At 40.0% G+C, this 25835-nt stretch overlaps 1 protein-coding gene across 1 annotated transcript; it reads left to right on the top strand.

The window, feature by feature from the left end:
• Nucleotides 1–1142: 1142 nt before the first annotated feature.
• Nucleotides 1143–23885, top strand: MED1 (mediator complex subunit 1). The gene is made up of 17 exons (XM_058560853.1): nucleotides 1143–1352; nucleotides 3598–3704; nucleotides 5971–6049; nucleotides 7635–7689; nucleotides 7794–7926; nucleotides 8620–8648; nucleotides 10923–10994; nucleotides 11538–11612; nucleotides 12130–12203; nucleotides 12818–12907; nucleotides 13669–13780; nucleotides 14526–14650; nucleotides 14911–15029; nucleotides 15815–16016; nucleotides 18150–18245; nucleotides 18364–18469; nucleotides 20377–23885. Exons 1-17 carry the CDS (start codon nucleotides 1328–1330, stop codon nucleotides 23618–23620), a joined length of 4743 nt encoding a protein of 1580 aa, XP_058416836.1. The 5' UTR covers nucleotides 1143–1327; the 3' UTR covers nucleotides 23621–23885.
• Nucleotides 23886–25835: the final 1950 nt, after the last annotated feature.

Below are 25835 nucleotides of genomic sequence, written 5' to 3'. Positions count from 1 at the left end.
CTCCTTAGTATCCTTGCAGCAAACTACATAAAATCCAACTTTTCAGCAGTTATTTTCAAGGATGTGTATGGTAAAAAAAAAAAAAAAAAAAAAGTAGCCTTAATTATGTTAAGAACTTTCACCTAATGCTAGCATTGTTATATTTTAGCCTGGTTCTTCAGTTCCAGCGGCCATGAACTTCTCAACATTACCCCAAATTTCTCTTTGTGAGGATTTACTGATACAAGAGATACGACTACACATTTTTGTGACTTGTAGAGTGTGAGCTAACCTGCTTGTTTTGACTATGATTGCAAAAAAGGGACACAATCAGTTGTGAACGCCTTTAAGACTCAAAATATAATTAATAGCATCTGATGCTCTGATTGCTAACAATTTACCTTAATCCAAAATCTCCCAGATCTTCAAAAATATTGGAATTGCTCAAGAAATTATGTCTGAAATTAAAAATTAGGAAATAGGAATTAAGGGTACTGGGCTGGCTTGGAACGTCAAGTTACAAAGAGCCAATATCTTTTTTTTTTGAGGAAGATTGGCTCTAAGCTAACATCTGTTGCCAATCTTCCTTCTTTTTTCCTCTTTTCTCCCCAAAGCCCCAGTAGACAGTTGTGTGTGTCATAGTTGCACGTCCTTCTAGTTGTCTATGTCGGACGCCTCCTCAGCATGACTTGATGAGCGGTACGCAGGTCCACGCCCAGGATCCAAGCCGGCGAACCGGGCCGCCCAAGCAGAGCGCACGAACTTCACCGCGACGCCGGGCGGCCCGGCCAATATCTTTTTTACGGCATAATTAATCCATCTAGTATCTCAAGAAAACATACTATCTTTAGTAAAATATTTCCGATACCAATATTCTTCGAAAAGCTAGTCTTTCAGTAACGAGAGTGGGGGATTTTAATCTGCGAATTGCTTAAATGCCAAAAGGAAGACGACAGTTTTCGCGAAAGACCTAAAGAGCACCCGCCGGCAAACTCTACGCCTAGCTCCAAGACTCTGAGACAAACAAGAGGAAACGCTGTTGGAAAAATCTCGCGAGAAGCACCCTATTAACCATTTTACGCGATATTTTGGTGCCCAGCCCTTTTCCTCTCTCTCGCAGGATCACGGTTAATCTCGCGATTTTTGGGAAGTTCCGTTGGGGAAGATGGCGGCGGCCGCGAGCACCCTTCTCTTCTTGCCGCCGGGGACTTCAGACTGAGCCTTCCCGGGAAGAGTGGGGACTGCTGGTGCCCTGCGTCCCGGGATCCCGAACCAACTTGGTTCCCCCGTTATTGGTGGGGAAGGGCTTATCCTCTTGTGTAGGAATCGGGCTCTCCCCACCGTCAGGATGAAGGCTCAGGGGGAAACCGAGGGTGAGTGACTGAGGGGGAAAGAGGGGGGCGGGACACAGCTGGGGGGAGCCAACCTGTAAGAGGAGCTGTAAGAGGACCGATGCCTCCGCGGGGGCCACTTTCCCGGGGGCGCAGAGTCCAGGAGGCGGGGTATGTGTGGGTTTTATATTCTGACTGTGCCTTCCCTGGTGATGGAGAGCTCCGACTTTGGGGTGATGGGGGCTCCCAACTTCTGTGAAGGTTTCCTGCATAGCTAGGGGCAATCAATTGGGCCTCAGAGCGTTTTTAGTCTAAAGTGATGGGAGAACAGGCGAGTGAATCTAAAACTTGCTTACATCTCGTTCCAGAAGAGACGTCTGAATAATGACAAAAAATAACAGAGCTGCGTGTCAAAGTACTGGAGGATGTTTTGGCGTAAGGGAAATGATTAGGTCCTTAAAATATTAAAAGCCAGCAGTTCCCTAGAATGCCACAGTGTTCCGATCTTGTGCTATTGTATATTTTAAAAATGCGCTGAATTTCATCCTTTCAATGGCTGGCCTAACTTAGAAATGCTGAAGAATGACTTTTCTGTGGAAACTTACTTAGATTCTCTAAAGTTTCGCATTCTGGCTTAAATGCTTCCTTAGTATTTTGGACATAGTGCTATTGATACAGCTCACTGTATTGTTGTTAATTCTTCTTCTCCACTTTACTCTGAGCTTTGTAGATCAGGGCCCTTGTGTTCCTCATCGTTGCATGGTCCCTGGCACATAATAGTTGCTCAAAGAATGTTTGATTTGAACATTTGTGTAAAGATATTTATCTTCAGGCTTCTCAAGGAAAAGAAGGGGAGTGTGTTTTGAATGAGAGGAAGAAGAAAGGTATACTCCTTGGGTATAGAGGAATGACAAGTGTAAAAATGGAAACTCGATGAGGCAGGAATTTTGTCTAGTTTGCTCGCTGTTGTAGCCCCCACACGTACAATAGTGCTTGAATGAATAAGTCTTGAAAGTGGAAATTGCCAGAACTGTGTCCAGAACTATAAACTGGCTGAAACAGCCCCCAAACCAGTTTTCCAGAAGATGAGGGCATTGGAGGAAGGTGTTTGAATCTTGATTTAGAAGATGTCACTGCCTCAACTCTGATTGCTGACATTCTATTCATCTTTCAATGACATCTTTTCTGTAGCATCTCCGCAACTAATTATGAACTTTTCCTCCTTTGAATTTCAATAGAATGTGTCTCTGTTTTTAAGAGCATATCTCCTTTGGCTTTGTGTGATGGTTATTTCCACGTTAACTTATCCACACCCCCTCACAGATGTCATCTCAGGCATATTGTGTGTTTTTGCATTGCCAGTGGTCTCTAGCACAGGTCCTTGCTCATACTAAGCAGTACAAGAATTAGAAGAGGGTTGGAGAGTGTAGGTTTGTTCACACACCTAATCCAGGAGCCAGTCTTTTCTACCTTTCTGTTACCTCTGCTGGAAACTCATCCTGGTATCTGTTGTCCAAAACACTGGTGTCTTTAGTCAGTGATGTCTTCCCTGTCCATATAGTTTTAGTTTGAATTCAAATAGGAAAAATCTGAATGGGAAATAAAGCCTGTTTTCTTGATAGTACTTATAAATTGATCTCTTAAAATTATGTCAAAAAATTAAGAAAGTCTGTATTTTCACACTGAAAACCAACTAATCATAGTAAGGCCATGTTCAAATGTATGCTCCACATATATCATACAAAGGATTTCATGCATATCATGAAATGATTTTGCCATGAAATGTAGTCTCAATCCTGAAACATTATTAGAGATGGTTCTTTTTTTGGTTCTTATTAAAAGTTTGAATAGAAAGCAGTCTTGTTCTATGGTGTTTGTTAGATTAGACCCATAATTTGTGTGTCTTCTTATCATTAAAAATAAATTTCTTTGTATTTTTTTTTTTTTTTTTTTGCCTTTTCTCCCCAAAGCCCCAGTAGATAGTTGTATGTCATAGTTGCACATCCCTCTAGTTGCCGTATGTGGGACGTGGCCTCAGCATGGCCAGAGAAGTGATGCGTCGGTGCACGCCGGGGATCCGAACCCGGGCCACCAGTGGCGGAGCGCGTGCACCTAACCGCTAAGCCATGGGGTCAGCCCCTCTTTGTATGTTTTGAAGTAAATGACACTGAAAAATATTTTAACTGAGTTCTTAACAGGAGGAAGTATGGGAGTTTCATTTGCAGGAAAAACTGTGGAAGGTCTTGAAAGAAGAGTTTCTAATTATGTTTTCTGATTTATATCGTAGAATCGGAAAAGCTGAGTAAGATGAGTTCTCTCTTGGAACGGCTCCATGCAAAATTTAACCAAAATAGACCTTGGAGTGAAACCATTAAGCTTGTGCGTCAAGTCATGGTGAGGATTGTAGTGAAGTGGATAAAGTGTTGTGCTTAGATAATTATTTAATAAGCTAAGCTCCTGTGTAGACTTTTTAAAAGTAGTTATTGTAGTGTGTCTGCAGTTTTATTTATCATAAAACACCTGAGTACACTGGCTATCAACTTTAAGAGTCTAAGAGGGAGGTATATTTATAAAATGGTGTTAATCATGAGTTACAGTACACTGGGTTACTTTAGGCAAAGGTGATAAGAAATACACCTATAGAGGCACACAGGATAGATTGTTATAGAGAGACATTTATTCTTCACTTCCTGTCAAGCTGTTGATTCTAATGTGATAGTACTTTTATTGTATTTATACTACTAGTAGAATTTGCAATTTATTCTTAATTAGCTTCACCTGTTCACTCTGTCAAGCTCTTTTTCTACAGTACTAGCTTCACCTGTTCACTCTGTCAAGCTCTTTTTCTACAGTACTACTTCTTCCTGAGTCATTCACCATATGGGTAGCCCTAGTTAAGTGGAAGACAGGGAGTAGGGGGGTGGGGGGTGTTGGCAGGATGTTGAAAGTTCATCCATATGATTCCAGTGGTAGTCAATAATGTAGGAAAACTTTACTTCTATGATTTGACCTGGGCAGTGGTAATATGGGTGTGTTCACTTTGTGATAATTCATGGATCTCTTTACTTAAGATTCATATACTTCTCTGTATATATGTTGTATTTGAATGAAAGTACCCCCTCCTCCCCTCCAAATCTTACTTTGGGTCCAGAGTAAGTTCAGTTTAGTAGATTTATTAGTGTTTAAAATGGTCATATCAGTATAGCACTTGCAAAATAATTGAATTTGCTGTCAAAGACTTATATTTTAGGCTTGACTCCAGTACTTACTACCTACATGACTTTGGGCAAATTATTTAATCTCTCTGAGTCTCAGTTTCCTCATCTGGAAAGTAGATGCACACAACACTAGTTTGCTTTTCCACATAGTTTTGTTGTAAGGATCAAAGGAGATAATGGCTATCAGAGTGTCGTGTTGCTAAAAGATTTCTGTAACTGTAAATTCCACAAATGTTATGTGTATCTTTTGGTTCAGGATTGTGTACATAGAAGGTATTTTTTAAAAAAATGTCTTAAATAAAAGAATGGCAATTTTTCCAGTCTGGAAATTCAGAGGTTGTCATTTTTATACTGCAAGGCAGCCACATTCTAGTTTGAAATATGTTCTATCAATGATATTGCATTAGAGAGACATCATGAGATTGAGGAATTCCAGGTGGCTACTAAGACCCTCTCTTGGGGTACCAGTGTCTTGGTTGGTCACCATAGCTTCCATTGTCTACTTCTCACTTTTGCAGATTCAGAAACCTAATTTATTGGTATAGTAAGACTTGGAAGATTTTTCAAAAACTGACATACTAACAAAATCTCAGTAGATTAATGTGTAAATCAGAATGCCAATTTATTAATTTACAACAGAGGGTTTATCTTTCCAGTTACCAAAATACTGGTATCCATTGTCCAGAGCACCCCCTTGTCTATTCAAGGTACAAGGGAAGCCGGATTATTAACTAATCACATGTTTGTTTTGTGAGGGTGAAATTAGAGCAAAGAGTGATGGATTTGGGAATGGAAAAGGCTGAAAAACTATCCGGGTATTATAAAACTGTTCACAGTTCTGGGGACTGTGCAAGAGAGAAACTTTTTGTGGAATGTTGTGCAGAGAGAAACTTCTCTGGATAAAGTTAGAAAAACTATGCCAAATTTTTTGCTCTTTGGGAGTCCCTTTTCTGGACTACATATTTGTTTCTTAGAGTCAATCTAGTTTTACCAAGATCTGCTTGTATTTCATAGATTACATGCAAATCACCTTGTTGGATCTGGGAATTGCCAAGTCTCCTAAGCCACTCCATTTAACTGACTAAATCTTAGGATATAGTTACTTCTACAGAAGGCTGATCTTATTTATTACATTTTGGTTCTTCCTAATTTTCTCTGAAGGTTATCTTATTTTAGATCTGGGAATACCTTTTTCTACCTTAGTGTATATAGATATGGATGTATCTGTGTATATGAACTTTTCCTCCCTTGGATGGATGGACAGAGTAACAGTTAAGAGTCTACAGACTACCTAGAGTATATAGAGAATATAGAGTATAGAGACTATAGCATATTGTCTATAGACTATCCTGAAATATTACTAGTAGGATAATGTGTATGTTTACCTGAAACACTGTTGGCTTGGTTAATTTTTACTTCAAATGTTTTCCCACTTAATACAGGAGAAGAGGGTTGTGATGAGTTCTGGAGGGCACCAACATTTGGTCAGCTGTTTGGAGACATTGCAGAAAGCTCTCAAAGGTTTGTAAACATCTTTGAAATATGCTGATTTCTTAAAACCCTCAGTTTAAGAAAGACCGTTTTATATTTACACTAGAAATATAAATTGAGATAGGTCAACTGTCTATGCTAGGTGGTGTTCTTGCTTTCCTTATGGAGTTGAGATGAGCTCTTACCTGAACTTTTGAAACATTTATTTTTGATCTTATTTTGTAGGCTAGTAGAGACTCAAAATATAATTGATGAAGGGTAACTAAAAGATAGCAAGGAAGAATTCTTTTTTTTTTTTTTCTTCACATGTTCTCTTCTAATTAGAAGATGGACATTTTAACTCTATCTAAAAGATTTTTACAGTGTTTATGGACAGTGTTTTCAGGAAAGCAAACATAAAATTTAAATCATGAGCTTGATTATGCATTCATTACTACTTCTATCTATTTTGAGGGGAAAATGAAATTAAAGATAGATTTTCCTCTGATCCACCGCAAATGAACCTGATTTAGCTGAATATTGCTTTCGTTTTTTCAATTGTGGTAAAATGTACATAACATGAAATTTACCATTTTAACCCCTTTTATTTTTATTTATTTTTTTGTGAAGAAGATTAGCCCTGAGCTAACATCTGGCGCCAGTCTTCTTTTTGCTGAGGAAGACTGGCCCTGGGCTAACATCTGTGCCCATCTTCCTCTACTTTATACGGGACACCGCCACAGCATGGCTTGACAAGCGATGGGTCGGTGTGCGCCTGGGATCCGAACCTGTGAACCCTGGGCCACCGCAGCGGAGTGCGTGCACTTAACCGCTACGCCACCGGGCCGGCCCCAATTTTAACCCTTTTTAAATGTACAGTTCAGTGGCATTAAGTACATTCACATTGTTGTGAAACCATCACCACCATCCATCTCCAGAACTTTTCCATCTTCCCAAGCTGAAATTCTGTACCCATTAAACAATAACTCTTCATATCCCCTTCTCCCCAGCTCCTGATAACCACCATTCTACTTTAGTCAAGACTACTCTAGATATGTCATATAAGTGGAATCATACAGTATTTGTCCTTTTTGACTTATTTCACTTAGCATAATGTCATCAGGGTTCATCCATTTTGTAGCATATGTCAGAATTTCCTTCCTTTTTAAGAAAGCTGAATAACATTTTATTGCATCATATACCACATTTTGTTTATCCACTTATCCATCAATGGACACTTGGGTTGTTTCCACCTTTTGGCTATTGTGAATAATGCTGCTATGAACATTGAGTGTTTATGTTGGTTTTGATGTTAATCTTCCTTATTCTAACATTAGCAGATAAATATTTCTTCTTTCAGTTAAAGATAACTTGTCCCAAATAAGTAATGGAAAAGGGAGAAGAGAAAGGTCCAATAATTTTTTCAAATAGATGTTTTTTTTGACCCTTATTACTACCTAGGTCACAGCTAAGCCTGACCAATGAACTTTGTGCAAATTATAAGCATTTGAACTATTGAATGTGTTTATGGCTTTGGAAGGATGGTTATACTCCTCAGCATGTTTCTGTCTTTGAAGAATATAATTTAAGTTATTTGGAGCATCCTTTGTGATTTCCTTTTTTCACCCTTTCATAGTGACATCTTTACCAGCAATGACTGATCGTTTGGAGTCTATAGCAAGACAGAATGGGTAAGTAGTCTATCTGTAGGCAGAAATGTTTACCTTAGTGTTGACTTTGGGTGGCTTTATTTATGTGTCCTCTATTAATTTTTGTTTTGATTTGTTCCTGCTAGACTGGGCTCTCATCTCAGTGCCAGTGGCACTGAATGTTACATCACGTCAGATATGTTCTATGTGGAAGTGCAGTTAGATCCTGCAGGACAGCTTTGTGATGTAAAAGTGGCTCACCATGGGGAGAATCCTGTGGTATGTGTTGTTGATATTTCACTGGAATCTGTGGGGTTTACTTAGGGACATTAATATTAAAATGAATTGTTGGGGTTTGAAATAGTTTGGGTTTAGGTTTTTTCATGAGCCACTATAGAGATGATGTGATGGGCTACAACATCAATAGCTATAGAATGGAATTTAGAATAACATGGGTCCATCTCTGACATCATCCAAAGGCTTTGACAAGTGGAAACACCAGAGGAACCCTTTCCATTTCATATCAACAAACATGAGCCGCAATTGAATAGGTGCTGGGGATACAGAGATAAATAACTTAAAGTTCCTATCCTCAAAGAGCTTGTAATCAAGAAGGACAGATAATCTTGTACATAGCTAATGTTTCATAGATGAATATAAAATGTGTGTAACCAGACAGTTGGATATGGATTCCAAGGATGGCATTAAAGAGAGGTCCTAATGTTTTAAACAAGCTACTGAAAGTTGATTCTTTTATAAACTATTTCGTATATTTTGATTTTTAATTTCCCACCCCAACCCCATAGTTTACCAAGTAGGAAGAAGATGCTTTTTGATACCTTAATATTAGAACCTTGTATAGTTTTAATGTTTTTGTTATAAAGCATGTACTATTAATAAAAGAGAAAAAATTTGATGTCTTTAAAAGTCTGAAGGTAGTTTAAAGTTTTAATATGATTTCTTTAATTTCAGAGCTGTCCAGAGCTTGTACAGCAGCTAAGGTGAGCAAATGATATTTATATTCCCTGATATTGGCAGATGATGCTGTTCTTTATAGCTGGGTTTTGAGGCTGGTCAGAAGTTACTTTCCTGAGGAACAAATTTATTTTCTTGGGTCAAGATTTTTTAGAGTCTGTTCTTGTTCATTTTTAGAATTGACTTAGCTTGATTTCTTATCCTACTCAGTCTATCCCAGGGTTTCTCAACCTTGGCAGTTTTGACAAATTGGATTGGAAAATTCTGTGCTCTTAGGGGGCTGCCCTGTGCATTGTAGGATGTTTAACAGCATCCCTGGTCTCTCCCACTAGTTGCCAGTAGTACCTCCTGAGTTGTGACAATTAGAATATCTCCAGATATTGTCAGATGTCCCCTAGAGGGCAAAATCATTCCTGGTTGTGAACTACTGATCTAGACTTAGGAATTCTGTGTGGAACAAAAATAAATGAAACCTAATTATTGAATCAGAGAAGGCTTGAGAAAATTGAGTCAATACCATGAAAAGAACTTTTTTTCACTTTAATTTTGAGAAAAATTGTTTTACATTTAAGGTATATGTGTGATAAACTCCCAGCATAGTAGAGTACTAGGCTTGAAGACAGTCCTTTTAGTAGTTGATGGCTTTTTCCACTGGCTTATTTTTTCCCTTTGAATTGAGTGGAAATTTCCATGCTTAAATTTAGACCCAGAATTAACTTTCTGGGAATTTGAGAAAATCATTACATCAATTTTATGTTTTAAATATAGTGACATTCTCAAATACCACATGGAGATGTCTTAGAAGGGGTGTTAATATTGAGGAAATAAGTTTTACACACAGCTTTCTCAATGATCAGTTTAATGTGCTTATAGCCAAATGCACCAAATTTGAACCAGCTTTAAAAAAATTGCAGTGCAACATAAAAAATAACCTTTTATGATTTCATTGAATCAATAAGTCTAGCAAAGGTGTATTACCAGAATAGTTCAGAAAGCCAATATTTCAGGTTCTAATCTGGAGTAGAAGACTGCACCAACTTAGAAACTGATGGTGTTCTAAAGCTAATTTGTAAGCATGTTTGGAAGTGGGTACCTCAAAAAGAATATTAGCCTTTACCTGATATTTTTAGTCATTGTATAGACGGTAATTTTAAGGTAGGGAATACATTTTGCTGCTGCTCTTGTTTCTTTTTTTTTTTTTTTTTTTTTTGTGAGGGAGATCAGCCCTGAGCTAACATCCGTGCTAATCCTCCTATTTTGCTGAGGAAGACCGGCTCTGAGCTAACATCTATTGCCAATCCTCCTCCTTTTTTTCTTCCCCAATGCCTCAGTAGATAGTTTTATGTCATAGTTGCACATCCCTCTAGTTGCTGTATGTGGGACGCAGCCTCAGCATGGCCAGAGAAGCGGTGCGGTGGTGCATGCTCGGGATCCGAACCCGGGCCGCCTGTAGCGGAGCATGCGCACTTAACCGCTAAGCCACTGGGCCGGCCCTGCTCTTGTTTCTTTTTACTGTCTCATGGCACTTTGGGCATTGAGTGTTCAATGAATGCTCAAAAATGCCTGACCAAGTATCTGACATTGTCGGGGCAATTTAGCTTTCAAGAGACTTTTTTTTTTTTAAAGTTTGAGAGTTAGTATTGTTGAGTTGGATTGGATTCCTAAGCCTGCCCACAAAAGCCCATTTGATGAAGAATCCAAGCCTGAACAGTATTGGGTTCTAGGAGGAGGCCAGGGGTGATGGTGGTAGTTTCTTTTTCCTGGGGCAGATCTAGTCATAGGAACATTTTGGAGTTTGCAGTTTACCCATCCCCTTTTCTCTAGGTGTCCCATCTCTCTCATAGTGTTCATTTCCCCTCTCTTATCTTGCCATTTACGTGCAAGTGTTCTATCTTCCCAATTTATTTACTTCTATTTCTTCTCCAAACAAAAGTGTTTTTTTCCCTCATGACATCCAGTCATCTCAGTTACATATTAAGAGTAAAAGAAAGTGATTTATCTAAACCCAGGTCTCATTACGTAGGAGTGAATTAGTATATGAATTATCAGGTCTTTTTGACTATCCTTTGTACTGCTTATTAGCACCTTCTTCAGAAAAATGGGGCAGAGAAAGGAAAACATTTCATTTTCCTTTTCTACTTTTGATTGATTCTAGAAAACTTTGGCTGGGAGAAAAAGAATAAAGCAAATTATTAAAATGTTTTATATAGCCATGATTTTTGGCACTTTGCTGTTAAGATTGAGTAGTAATTGTATGTTTTATTCTCCTCCTTCTCCCCTTTTCCCTGAATTCCTTATAGGGAAAAAAATTTTGATGAATTTTCTAAGCACCTTAAGGGTCTTGTTAATCTTTATAACCTTCCAGGAGACAAGTAAGTATTTTTATTTTTTTGCTTTTGTTGGAAAAATCAGTATAACTCTATAAACCATTTTGTGCTTAGAAATTTGCCAACTCTTCTGCCTATCTCATTTGTGATTTCTATTCATACTGACAATACATAGCTCAGCTTCCAACTTTATGTCTTTTAAAAGTATTTTAAATAAACAGTACCTGCATTGATGGATTATAATGCTAAAAGATAGACTATAATCCTTGAGATTTCTTCAATATATTGATTTCTAGGCTGAAAGAAATTAGTCATTGTGGAACTAGATTGTCATTTTTTTTAACCTACTTGGGATTCTGTTAACCTGCTTGGCTCTTTTAAACAGAGATAAAAATTAGCTTTCATAGCTCACTATTGATTTTTTTTTTTAACATTTTAAAGTTTTTTTTTTAATAGATATTTTATTTGCCTCCAATATAGACTTGCTCTTTAGGCTTTCAATATCAGTGTTTGTGTGTGTGTGTGTGTGTGTGTGTGTGTGTGTATTTTTCAACTATTTAACTCTTGTTCTCTTCTTCTACTCTCTAGCAAACTGAAGACTAAAATGTACTTGGCTCTCCAGTCCTTAGAACAGGATCTATCTAAAATGGCAGTTATGTATTGGTAAGACTGGCTAAGGTGTAAATTCTGTATGACCCTTCTGAGTACCTTGTTCTTAAAGTTTTTCATCTAGGGGGTTACTAGGGTCTTATTTTATATTTCTATATTATGGATATCTAAATATCTATATTATTATACATCTATATTTTACCTATATTATAAATCTTGTCCATCTCCTTTTACTTCCCAAATGATGATGGCATTCCATTTTCTGAGTATCAGTATCTCTAGTTTATTGGTTGATATTCAATAGGTTTTATCTGAAGACTTGTCAAATCTGGCCTCCCATCTGATAAATAGTAGTCTAGTTGTAATTTTTGTTCATCATATTACATATTGGTGTATACTTGGAAATAATCCCTTCACTTTGAAGGTGAAATACAATTGTTATACGCCCAATTATAGGATAGAGTTGTTAGGATAGTATTACAAGACTTTTAAGAGCTGAACTCATTATCACATTGTGCACTAATACCTTCAGGGCTTAAACACAAGCAAACATAGATCATTTGTCTTGCAGGAAAGCAACCAATGCTGGTCCCTTGGATAAGATTCTTCATGGCAGTGTTGGCTATCTCACTCCAAGAAGTGGGGGTATGTGATCCTATTTTGCTTATTTAGAAAAATGTCTCATTTTAGTTGAGGGTCATTACTTAAAATTTCACCTTGGGTTATAAAGAGAGGGAGAAGATTACCAGTGATTTATATATTTTTTAATAATTTATAAGGTGTCAACACCTGTCCTCTCCCAGTTTTATTTTTTTAATTGTGAAGTAAATTGTTGCCACTAGAATCAATACTTATGCTTCTGTCATATTTCCTAAGCTGCTTTGGAGCATGAGTCCTCATATCTGTGGAACTATTTTCTTGTATATAGATTTATAGAAATGGGAATGTTTTGGGCCGGCCCAGTGGCGCAAGCGGTTAAGTGCACGCGCTCTACTGCTGTGGCCCGGGGTTCGCCGGTTTGGATTCCGGGCGTGCACCGACGCACCGCTTGGCAAGCCATGCTGTGGCGGAGTCCCATATAAAGTGGAGGAAGATGGGCACGGATGTTAGTCCAGGGCCAGTCTTCCTCAGCAAAAAAAGAGGAGGATTGGCAGATGTTAGCACAGGGCTGATCTTCCTCACACACACAAAAAAGAAATGGGAATGTTTTTATTTTTAATCTACCTGATAAAGGTGTAGTGATGTTTTATTTTTCATAGGTCATTTAATGAACTTGAAATACTATGCCTCTCCTTCTGACCTGCTGGATGATAAAACGTCATCTCCCATCATTTTGCATGAGAATAATGGTAAGACTTTAACTGTAAAACAACTGAAGGTTTTGCTCAGTGTTTAAAAAAATATTTTTAAAAATTTGAATGCCCAGGCCTGCCTGTACTTTTTGGTTTGCTACTCCCTGATAAGTTTGTCACTCCCTAATGAGTTTGCCATTCCTCCCAGAGTTTGCACCTGATACACACACACACACACAGATACTTATATACATATATATGTACACATATATACATAATAATAACAGTTTAATAGTGCTTTTGAATAAGTAAATGAGTGAATGAAAAGATATAAACCATCTGACTTGAAATAATCCCCTTTAGTTATTACTTTAAAGGTGAAGAAATTAGCCAACTTACTAAAGAATTACAGTAATGGATGTTATTTTCTATTTGCATTTTAATTTGCTAAAACATAATGAGAAATGGCCTAATACTGCATTTGGTCCCCTTGTAACTTCAATCATTGACTATCCTATAATTATAATTCTATTTTAAATGCATTCTGAAGTTGGAAAAAGTAGTATTGGTAATGAGCCTTTTAAAAAAACTTTTCCTTGGACTGCATTGCTTACTATATTTTGTTTTATTTACTGACAGAAATATTGGTTGGTTAGAAAGGTAACTTCTAGCATTTCTAAGTTATAAAGGTATTACAGTATCTGACAGACAAATTAGGGCTGAGAAATTATGCAGAAGTTAGCCTGTTTTTTTTAAATGTTAAGATCCTTATAATTTGTATTAGTTCGGAGAATACCATTTTTCTTTCATATTCTTAGTTCCTCGATCTTTGGGCATGAATGCATCAGTGACAATTGAAGGAACATCTGCTATGTATAAACTCCCAATTGCACCATTAATTATGGGGTCACATCCAGTTGACAACAAATGGTAAGTTAAGGGGGCCGGTCGGTGGCGCAAGTGGTTAAGTGTGTGCGCTTCGCTGCGGCGGCCCGGGGTTCGCCGGTTCAGATCCCGGGCGTGCACCGACGTATCGCTTGGCAAACCATGCTGTGGCAGCGTCCCATATAAAATGGAGGAAGATGGGCACGGATGTTAGCCCAGGGCCAGTCTTCCTCAGCAAAAAAAGAGGAGGATTGGCAGATGTTAGCACAGGGCTGACCTCCTCACACACAAAAAAAACAAATGGTAAGTTAAATATAATTCTAGGGTACCAAAGTCCATTTTTTCAACTTCAAGCCTGGTATGAAACAGTATTACTTTCACTTGGCTCTTCCCCCACTTGACTTTCTAGAGATTGGCTTTTTGTTGTATCCACTTAATTGCTCTTTTCAATATCTGCAGTATTTGAATGTTCCTCTCTGAAGTCTGCTCACAAACTGCTAATTCCTCTGGTTTAATGATTGCTCCATTTTTTCTTATGGGACTTATGTTGACATGGAGTTAATGTTGGAGTAATAACTAGAGAACATGCCTCAGGATAGATGTTTGATTAAATATTTTTGGGTTAACAAATAGGATGTTTTGGAATTGGGGGAAGAAAGTTGAAAGAGTGAGCTTTTTGATAGGTTTTGTATGTTTATATGATACAGACATGTCTAAGAATAGGTGTTTAGATTTTTCATTTTCATATCAAGTCAAAATCCAATCCACCCCCTTCTTTTTTTTTTTGAAGGACCCCTTCCTTCTCCTCAGTCACCAGTGCCAACAGTGTTGATCTCCCTGCCTGTTTCTTCTTGAAATTTCCCCAGCCAATCCCAGTATCTAGAGCATTTGTTCAGAAACTTCAGAATTGCACAGGTGAGTTTTAAGCATCAGGAGGTAATACTTCTTATGAATATGAAAAGCAAACTTCAAAATCAGATTATCTGAGACCTCTTTCAGTCTTGGCAGGCCTCAAAAAAAACCTGATGGGTATAGATGTCATGGTGCTTTGTACTAGTAAATGCTTAGTACTTTTTGAAAAAAATGGATGAATGAAGTAGAAGTCATGAAGGGAAAACTGAGCTGTCAATGTTTTGATTTTATTGTGATCATTATATTGATCCTTATTTTTCCAGGAATTCCATTGTTTGAAACTCAACCAACTTATGTACCCCTCTATGAACTGATCACTCAATTTGAGCTGTCAAAGGACCCTGACTCCATACCTTTGAATCACAACATGCGATTTTATGCTGTAAGTAAGGCCCTGTGGATTGTTGTAGATTATGTTTGGACCCAAGAATAGAATCTTCCTTTATAGGATTACTGAAGTCAGATAACATTCTTTTGGACTGCTGGATCATATCCAGTTTTCTCAGTCAGGCAGGAAATTACAGAAAGCTCTAAAACATACTGAAGGAAGAGAGCATGAGCTTCCAAGTCAGGAAACAACAATGTACATTTCATTGTTGAAATTTCAGATGAAAGTCTCTTTAACGGTATTCTGAGCTTTTATAAGTAGGTGTTAAGGGTTCTTACTGTTCAATTCTTTCAAGTGTCATGAGGTTATAATCTGGGAAGGTCCTTGAAGTACATACAGAGAAGAAGGTGCTAGAATGAGTAAAGAAAGGTTCAGCTTCCAAAACCTCATCTGGACTTGAATTTGTTTGAATGTTTGATAATAGCCTAGACTAAAGTAGTAGTTGCCAAATTCTGGCTACATTATAATTATATAGGGTGTTTTGTTAAAAATACAGATTTTGCACGTATGGTTCAGGAACCTCTTAGATTTCTGAGGTAATTTTTATGTTAGCTAGGTTAGGAAACCAATAGAAGAATATTTACAAAAAACGGGTCTTTTCAGCCAACTGAGTAATTGGCATTTATAACATCAGCTGACCAAAGAATTCACTGTGGAGTTTTTATTCACCAAGAAATTGCTGCTGATTTTTGTGGAGTAGATTTCTTTTCAGGATAGTTTGTGGTTGGAGTACAATGGGTGAGTAAACAGAATTCGTTTCTTTTTTTCCTTTTACCCAGGCTCTTCCAGGTCAGCAGCATTGCTATTTCCTCAACAAGGATGCTCCTCTTCCAGATGGCAGAAGTCTACAGGGAACCCTTGTTAACAAAATCACCTTTCAACATCCTGGCCGGGTTCCTCTTATCCTAAATCTGATCAGACACCAAGTGGCCTATAACACCCTAATTGGAAGCTGTGTCAAAAGAACTATTTTGAAAGAAGGTACTGCCTTTCTTTTTGATATAGTTACTGGTAAATGGAAACTGATTACTCTAGTGGTTCTCTAATTTGGTGGCCCATCATATCACCTGTGGAACAGCTTTTAAAAATACAGATAGTTGGTTTACACACCCAGATGAACTGAATTAGAACCCCAGTGGGAGGAGTTGGGAATCTAGTTTAAGCTCCACAAATAATTTTGATGGAACCAATCTGTAAATTGGGATTTGAAAGACCACTGTTTTTTTTGCAGTGGACTTACTCTTTTTCTTCATATAGTGATATAACTGGGTACCTAAAGGCCTGAACCTTGCAGTAGATATATAAGATAGAACTTGGGGTCCTGTACGAAGAGAGGATTTTTGGATATCTAAACTTTAGGTTGTTAGGACAGTGCTTCCTAGCTTTTAGTCCTGAGTATATTTCCTCTCCCCATTCTTTGGAGAACTTAATCATATAGCTTGAAAGGGGGTGAGACCTGTGCCCTTTTCTTTTTCTCCCAGGATTCTGGAATGCTGATGTTTTTCAAACACAGTTTGCTATTAGAAACCTTGATGTGAATTTTGGCTGCTCTAGTTAACCATAGTCAAATTTTTTTTACCTTAGTTGTAAAGCACTTCTGTGAGAGAGATGTATCAGTGCAAATGGTAGGCAAGAAGAAACAGGGAGGGTAAATCAGGAGATGTCTTTTATGGGAATAAGAATTGCTTTAGAAATGAGAAATTTTAGAGAGTTGGAGTAATGACACAGAGCATATGCAGGTGTGCCTATTGCCCTTCTATTTCATGTATTTGAATCCTAGGAGAATTCTCCAAATAGCTTCAGGGCATCTAAAAATGGTTTTAGTAAGGTATTTATGAAGTTAGTCCTACAGGGATGCATGATTTTTCCCAAGAAAAGATATGATCATTGTCTCTAGGCTGCTAGCATGTTTGGCTTAGGAACCTATTATGACAGATGTATGTGTATTTGGCATAAATATATCATTTTATTGATTTATTTTTGCTGAGGAAGATTCACCCTGAGATAACATCTGTTGCCAGTCTTCCATGTTGCCAGTCTTCCTCTATTTTGTACGTGGGTTGTTGCCCCAGCATGGCCACAAGTGGTGTAGGTCTGCACCCAGGAATCGAACCCAGGCCACCGAAGTGGAACATGCTGAATCTTAACCACTACGCCACTGGGGCTGGCCCTAAATATATCATTTTAGATTATAGCACCTACATCCCTGCTTATCAGACTTTGGGTTGCACAGCTAACAGCTGCAAACACTGATAGAAAGCAGGGTTTATGGCAGTGGTTCTGGATATCTGCTTATCAAATTGAATGAGAAATTCCTCTTGGCTACGTTTATTTTCAGAATTTGCTTTCAAGGCAGGGTGTTTATATCTGCCAAGGTCTTTAACAATTTAGGGATTAAATACCTTTAGTTTAGAAAATTTAAGGTTAGTTACATCTTTGTTTTGGAGTATTTATAACCTAAACTGGCAGATTCCTTGGAATATGATTCTTTTTATCACCTGCGGATGACATAGTAGGTTTTGTGTGTTAAAAAATGTGGGGGATTGGGCCAGCCCCGTGGCTTAGCGGTTAAGTGCGCCCGCTCCGATGCTGGCGGCTGGGGTTTGGATCCCAGGTGCGCACCGACGCACCGCTTCTCAGGCCATGCTCAGGCCGTGTCCCACGTACAGCAGCTAGAAGGATGTGCAACTATGACATACAACTATCTACTGGGGCTTTGGGGGAAAAATAAATAAATTAATTAATTAAAAAATTAAAGGGCCGGCCCCGTGGCTTAGTGGTTAAGTGAGCGCGCTCCACTGCTGGCGGCCCGGGTTCGGATCCCGGGCTCGCACCGACGCGCTGCTTCTCTGGCCATGCTGAGGCCGTGTCCCACATACAGCAACTAGAAGGATGTGCAGCTATGACACACAACTATCTACTGGGGCTGTGGGGGGAAAAAATAAATAAATAAAATCTTAAAAAAAAAAAAAAAAAATTAAAAAAAAAATGTTAAAAAAAAAAATGTGTGGGATTTAGTTTCCAAGGAGGGAGAGAATTTCATTCTGTGTAGAGATTATTATTTACTTGTCTCAAGTCTTATATAATTTTATGATCCTTTTCTTTGCCTTTTAGATTCTCCTGGGCTCCTACAATTTGAAGTGTGTCCCCTCTCAGAGTCCCGTTTCAGCGTATCTTTTCAGCACCCTGTGAATGACTCCCTGGTGTGTGGTGAGTTGTGTGGGTGGCTAGCACCTCTCTCAGGGCAGCATTTTAGTCCCTTTACCTTTTTTTGAAAAGTTCAAAGCTGAATCTATCTCAAAAAGTTCCTATATATTTTGTCTTTCAGTGGTAATGGATGTGCAGGACTCAACACATGTGAGCTGTAAACTCTACAAGGGGCTGTCAGATGCACTCATCTGCACAGATGACTTCATTGCCAAAGTTGTTCAAAGGTAGCACTGGCCCTTTTCCATCAGAGTCCTATTAAGAGGTGTATAATGAATGTTGTTTTCAGTATTAGAGTGAATTGGAAATTTAGGAGGAAAGCATTTAGTCACTGCTTTGAATTCATCCTTCTCTGCTTTCAGATTCAAGAGAAATATGAGCTTTTGTTTTTTAAATACCATTATGAGAGTTGTAGGTAGTAAAGTAGGTAACTTCAGGCCTGGCATTAGGGTTCTCTAGGAGGGAGAGAGATGAAATAAGATGTAGGTCTTTTTTCGCTTTTCCTCTGTGTCACTTTTTTTTTTTGGTGAGGAAGATTGGCCCTGAGCTAACATCTGTTGCCAATCTTCCTCTTTTTGCTTGAGGAAGATTGTCCCTGAACTAACATCTGTGCCCATTTTCCTCTACTGTATATGTGGGACGCTGCCACAGCATGGCTTGATGAGTGGTGTGTAGGTCCACGCCCAGCACCCGAACCCGTGAACCCCAGGCCGCTGAAGCGGAGTGCGTGAACTTAACCACTACGCCACTAGTCTTGTCCCTTGTGTCACTTTTTAACATATGTAACAGGTCAAATGGCAGTATGTGAGAAGATACTTAAGCCAGTCAGCTGCCCAGAAACATTAATATGTAATTTTGAGATTTTTCTAGAGCTGGTACCAGTGGCCTGTTTTGTAAATAAATTTTATCGGAACACAGCTGTGCCTGTTCATTTACAGATTGTCTATGGCAGCTTTTGAGTTAAGATGGCAGAGTAGTCAGACAGAAACTATATGATCTTTAAAAGCCTAAAATATTACTATCTGGCCCCTTAAGAAAGATTGCTGACGTGTTCTAGAGCAAAATGTTTTCAAACATATGTTTATAAATATAAATTTATCTGTAAGATAAAAAGTGATTTGCTTTAAAATAAACAAGATTTGGGCCGGCCCCGTGGCTTAGCGGTTAAGTGCACACGCTCCGCTGCTGGCGGCCCGGGTTCGGATCCCGGGCGCACACCGACGCACCGCTTCTCCGGCCATGCTGAGGCCGCATCCCACATATAGCAACTAGAAGGATGTGCAACTATGATGTACAACTATCTACTGGGGCTTTGGGGGGAAAAAAAAAATTAAAAAAAAAAATAAACAAGATTTCATACCAGTAGTAACAATTTTCACATAGCTTTGGGGTGATCTAAGCCATTAAGGTTTATTTTTTATTATTTTTTTTGTGGGTGTGTGAGGAAGATCAGCCGTGAGCTAACATCCGATGCCAATCTTCCTCTTTTTGCCAAGGAAGATTGGCCCTAGTCTAACATCCGTGCCCATATTCCTCTACTTTATATGGGATGCCACCACAGCATGGCTTGACAAGTGGTGCGTTGGTGTGCACCCGGGATCCGAACCTGTGAACCCCGGGCCACTGAAGTGGAGCGCGCGCGCTTAACCGCTGCGCGACCGGGCCCACCCCAGCCATTAAGGTTTAGAACTTGATGAGTCAAGAGATTTTTCTAGCAGTTCATTAATTAAGCTAAATCATATATCCCATTAATCACATACGAAGCCCCAAAAGGAGGACATTTTTTACTGAGTTCATTATTACCAGTTTTCTTTTAGTTCAATATGATGTCTGTTTATTTGGACTCTTGTTTATGGTTGGTTTGTTTTGGTGGTGCTTCAAAAGATAAAAGAGGTTGACAATTGCCTGCTGCTCCAGATTCTTTTTAGAATGAATTTACCCCAAACTCTGGCATTTCATAGAACTGCTCCTGCCTTTCGGGTTATTTGCTTTACCTGAAAACTGCTCACTGCAAACCTCTGATGGCATATCTAAAACTCTGGCAAAATTGAGGCTTGTTTTCCCAGATGAAAAATGGGTTTCACTCAGCAGCTAGTGCAATGTTAACTTTTGTTTTTTTCTGCTTATCTTATAGATGTATGTCCATCCCTGTGACGATGAGGGCTATTCGGAGGAAAGCTGAAACCATTCAGGCCGACACCCCAGCACTGTCCCTCATTGCAGAGACAGTTGAAGACATGGTGAAAAAGAACCTGCCCCCGGCTAGCAGCCCAGGGTATGGCATGACCACAGGCAACAACCCAATGAGTGGTACCACTACACCAACCAACACCTTTCCGGGGGGTCCCATTACCACCTTGTTTAATATGAGCATGAGCATCAAAGATCGGCATGAGTCGGTGGGCCATGGGGAGGACTTCAGCAAGGTGTCTCAGAACCCAATTCTTACCAGTTTGTTGCAAATCACAGGGAACGGGGGGTCTACCATTGGCTCGAGTCCGACCCCTCCTCATCACACGCCGCCACCTGTCTCTTCGATGGCCGGCAACACCAAGAACCACCCGATGCTTATGAACCTTCTTAAAGATAATCCTGCACAGGATTTCTCAACTCTTTATGGAAGCAGCCCTTTAGAAAGGCAGAACTCCTCTTCCGGCTCACCCCGGATGGAAATGTGCTCGGGAAGCAACAAGACAAAGAAGAAGAAGTCATCAAGATTACCACCTGACAAACCCAAGCACCAGACTGAAGATGACTTTCAGAGGGAGCTATTTTCAATGGATGTTGACTCACAGAACCCTATCTTTGATGTCAACATGACAGCTGACACGCTGGATACGCCACATATCACTCCAGCTGCAAGCCAGTGTAGCACTCCCCCAACAACTTACCCACAACCAGTACCTCACCCCCAACCCAGTATTCAAAGGATGGTCCGACTATCCAGTTCAGACAGCATTGGCCCAGATGTAACTGATATCCTTTCAGACATTGCAGAAGAAGCCTCTAAGCTTCCCAGCACTGGTGACGATTGCCCACCCATTGGTACCCCTGTTCGAGATTCTTCAAGCTCTGGGCATTCTCAGAGTGCCCTCTTTGACCCTGATGTCTTTCAAACCAATAATAATGAAAATCCATACACTGACCCAGCTGACCTTATTGCAGATGCTGCTGGAAGCCCCAGTAGTGACTCTCCTACCAATCATTTTTTTCCTGATGGAGTAGATTTCAATCCTGATTTGTTGAACAGCCAGAGCCAAAGTGGTTTTGGAGAAGAATATTTTGATGAAAGCAGCCAAAGTGGAGATAATGATGATTTCAAAGGATTTGCATCTCAGGCACTAAATACTTTGGGGGTGCCAATGCTTGGAGGCGATAATGGGGAGACTAAGTTTAAAGGCAATAACCAAGCTGACACAGTTGATTTCAGTATTATAGCAGTGGCTGGTAAGGCTTTGGGTCCTGCAGATCTTATGGAGCACCACAGTGGTAGCCAGAGTCCTTTATTGACCACTGGTGACTTAGGGAAAGAAAAGACTCAAAAGAGAGTAAAGGAAGGCAATGGCACCAGTAATAGTAGTCTGTCAGGGCCAGGATTAGATAGCAAACCAGGGAAACGCAGTCGGACCCCTTCTAATGATGGCAAAAGCAAAGATAAGCCTCCAAAGCGGAAGAAGGCAGACACTGAGGGAAAGTCTCCATCTCACAGTTCTAACCGACCTTTCACCCCACCTACCAGTACAGGTGGATCCAAATCTCCAGGCAGTTCAGGAAGATCTCAGACTCCCCCAGGTGTTGCTACACCACCCATTCCCAAAATCACTATTCAGATTCCTAAGGGAACTGTGATGGTAGGCAAGCCCTCCTCTCACAGCCAGTATACCAGCAGTGGTTCTGTCTCTTCCTCAGGCAGTAAAAGCCACCATAGCCATTCTTCCTCCTCTTCTTCCTCATCTTCTGCTTCCACCTCAGGCAAGATGAAAAGCAGTAAATCAGATGGTTCCTCAAGTTCCAAGTTAAGTAGCAGTATATATTCTAGCCAAGGGTCTTCTGGATCTAGCCAGTCCAAAAATTCATCCCAGTCTGGGGGGAAGCCAGGGTCGTCTCCCATTACCAAGCATGGACTGAGCAGTGGCTCCAGCAGCACCAAGATGAAACCTCAAGGGAAGCCATCATCACTTATGAATCCTTCTTTAAGTAAACCAAACATATCCCCTTCTCATTCAAGGCCACCTGGAGGCTCTGATAAGCTTGCTTCTCCAATGAAGCCTGTTCCTGGGACTCCTCCATCCTCTAAAGCCAAGTCCCCTATCAGTTCAGGTTCTGGTGGTTCTCATATGTCTGGAACTAGTTCAAGCACTGGCATGAAGTCATCTTCAGGGTTAGGATCCTCAGGCTCATTGTCTCAGAAAACTCCCCCATCATCTAATTCTTGTACAGCATCCTCCTCTTCCTTTTCCTCAAGTGGCTCTTCCATGTCATCCTCTCAGAACCAGCATGGGAGTTCCAAAGGGAAATCTCCCAGTAGAAATAAGAAGCCGTCCTTAACAGCTGTCATAGATAAACTGAAGCATGGGGTTGTGACCAGTGGCCCTGGGGGTGAAGACCCAATGGACGGCCAGATGGGGGTGAGCACAAATTCTAGCCATCCTATATCCTCCAAACATAACATGTCAGGAGGGGAGTTTCAGGGCAAGCGTGAGAAAAGTGATAAAGACAAATCAAAGGTTTCCACCTCGGGGGGCTCAGTGGATTCGTCTAAGAAGACCTCAGAGTCAAAAAATGTGGGGAGCACGGGTGTGGCAAAAATTATCATCAGCAAGCATGATGGGGGATCCCCCAGCATTAAAGCCAAAGTGACTCTGCAGAAACCTGGGGAAAGTGGTGAAGGGCTCAGGCCTCAGATGGCCTCTTCCAAAAATTATGGCTCTCCACTTATCAGCGGTTCCACTCCAAAGCATGAACGTGGCTCTCCCAGCCATAGTAAGTCACCAGCATATACTCCCCAGAATCTGGACAGTGAAAGTGAGTCAGGGTCCTCCATAGCAGAGAAATCTTATCAAAACAGTCCCAGCTCAGATGATGGCATCCGACCACTTCCAGAATATAGCACAGAGAAGCATAAGAAGCACAAAAAAGAAAAGAAGAAAGTAAAAGACAAAGATAGGGACCGTGACCGGGACAAAGACCGAGACAAGAAAAAATCTCATAGCATCAAGCCAGAGAGTTGGTCTAAATCACCCATCTCTTCAGACCAGTCCTTGTCTATGACAAGTAATACAATCTTATCTACAGACAGGCCCTCAAGGCTCAGCCCTGACTTTATGATTGGGGAGGAAGATGATGATCTTATGGATGTGGCCCTGATTGGCAATTAGGAACCTTACTTTTTAAGACAAAAAAACATGGCCAGAGAAAAACTAATAAGTTTGTAGGCAAACCACCATAAGCAGTGAGTCAGACAGGTCTGATTTTGTGTTTAAGAATCTTAAATGGCATGGCTTTGACACTGAGTTGGGTGAATTTAGAAAGGCATAGCCAGACCCTACTAAAGAGACCATAGGGTTTGATTCTGGTTACCAAGAATCACTTGTTCCTTTGTCAGAAAAAAAAAAAAAGTTAAAATACTTGCTTATGAAAGGGAGGGGGTGGGAGGGGCATAGGGAGAGGGAAGGGTGGGAAACAGTTTTGTGGGAAATATTCATATATATTTTTTTCTCCCTTTTTCCATTTTTAGGCCACGTTTTAAACTCATTTTAGTGCATGTATTTGAAGGGCTGGGCAGAAAATGAAAAAGCAATACATTCCTTGATGCATTTGCATGAAGGTTGTTCACCTTTGTTTGGGTAGTTGTCCATTTGAAGCATGGGCAAATGAAGGACTTTGGTCATTTTGGACACTTAAGTAATGTTTGGTGTCTGTTTCTTAGGAGTGATGGGGGGAGGGAAGATAATTTTAGCTATTTATTTGTAATATTTTAACCCTTTATCTGTTTTTATACAGTGTTTCTTTCTATTCTATGAGGTTCAGGGTTCAAAATGATGGGAAGTGGAAGAGCAAGGTTTATTTGGTGGTAGGGAGCTTGTAGCTTGTGCTGGTAGTGTAACATCAAGCCCAAGCAGATGAGTCAGGCCCACGTTTGGAGTTAAGTAGAAAAACCAAAATGGTATTTTTGTGTCAGGAGGTTTTTCATAGGGTTCAGACATCATAGGAATATTAGGAGTTACCTCCCTGTGGAGGTATTGATTTATAGTTTTTTTCCCTTTAAAAAAAGCTGGGCTGGCTTCTTGGGATATAAACATGTTTTCAGATGCAGTAAGGTTTAATGTGGGACAGCCTCCCTGATGCAGTGGCATAAAAACCATTACAGAATTAATAGTTCTCCTATTTCCACAATGTGCCAAAAGTCCACATCCCAGCATTTTGTTTGTAGGAGAACTGATGCCATTCCTGAGAGCTGGGCTCCTCGTTTCTCTTCAGCAGAAGGAAAAGGAGTCCAGACTTTAATCACTCCACTGTATGCTCCCTTAGATAAAACAGTAAAAAATTTGTAGCCATAGTTCACTTAAAATAATTTCAAGCTCACTTGAAGTAATGGGGGCCTGGAATGCTAGGTGGGCATGAAGATAAACCCTTGCTACTATGTAGCAACACAATTGGACCTTTTTGGAAGAATTGGTCTGAGTCTGGATTCTGGGGGACATCAATAAGAAGCCCTTCTCATAAATATAGAAATCCAGGAGACCATTTGAGTGCAACACAAGTTCTCAGTATTTGGAGGGTCCTCTCAAAATTCTGCGGCCTTACTTTGATTTTGACACCTGCACTGTGCCATTCCTGATGATTCCATTCAGGATCTGTATCAGCAGGACGGGGCACAGTCCCCAGCACAACTCTTCTGGATTAAAAAAGAAAAAAAAAAAAGCCAGGTGATTCATTTTGTGTGTGTGTATGTCATAAATGGAGTGACTTCATCAGATGTGGAAGAAGAAGATTTCTATATTCAGCTCTTTCTGCAGGTTGGAGTTAGCATAGAGTTGGAAAATCAGCTTTGGCTTTCTTTCCTGACTGTCTCTGATTTCCTCTAGTGTTCTCCCTTTTCTGGTCATCAGCTCTCAACAACTCTGCCACTTTTGTGTCCCAAGGTAATAAGAAGTAGGAAACGAAACATTGCAAAGTGGAGCAAGAAAAGTTATCGGTTACCATATCAGAGTCAAATGTCTTGGGTCACACTAAGGAGGACATGGGCAAGGTGATACCAGAGTGCTTTATCTTGTGATGCTGATACAGTAGCAGCCTCTCAGACATACAACCAGGTTGGATTTCTCACAAGTTTCTCACCTAGTTTTGAATCCTATCCCATTGGTTTCTGCAGGAAAAAACAAAAAAAAAGTTACATGATTTTTAAGTTTGTTCTGGGTGGGGAAAATCTTATGGGGAATGTACTGCATAGTATCAGGGGCTCAGCTCCCCCAAGCAGAGCCAACAAATACCAAAATGAGTAAACTGGGAAGCTTTTTCTCTCTTTCTGTCTTCATCCCAGATCAAAGAATCCCGAGTTAGGATCTGGATGAAGGATAAGCCCCTGAAATG

Source organism: Diceros bicornis, chromosome 18 (genome assembly GCF_020826845.1).
Source record: "Diceros bicornis minor isolate mBicDic1 chromosome 18, mDicBic1.mat.cur, whole genome shotgun sequence".
NCBI classification, from domain to species: Eukaryota; Metazoa; Chordata; class Mammalia; order Perissodactyla; family Rhinocerotidae; genus Diceros; species Diceros bicornis.
The sequence above is the reverse complement of the archived record's forward strand: the minus strand, read 5'-3'. Positions and strand labels throughout refer to the sequence as shown.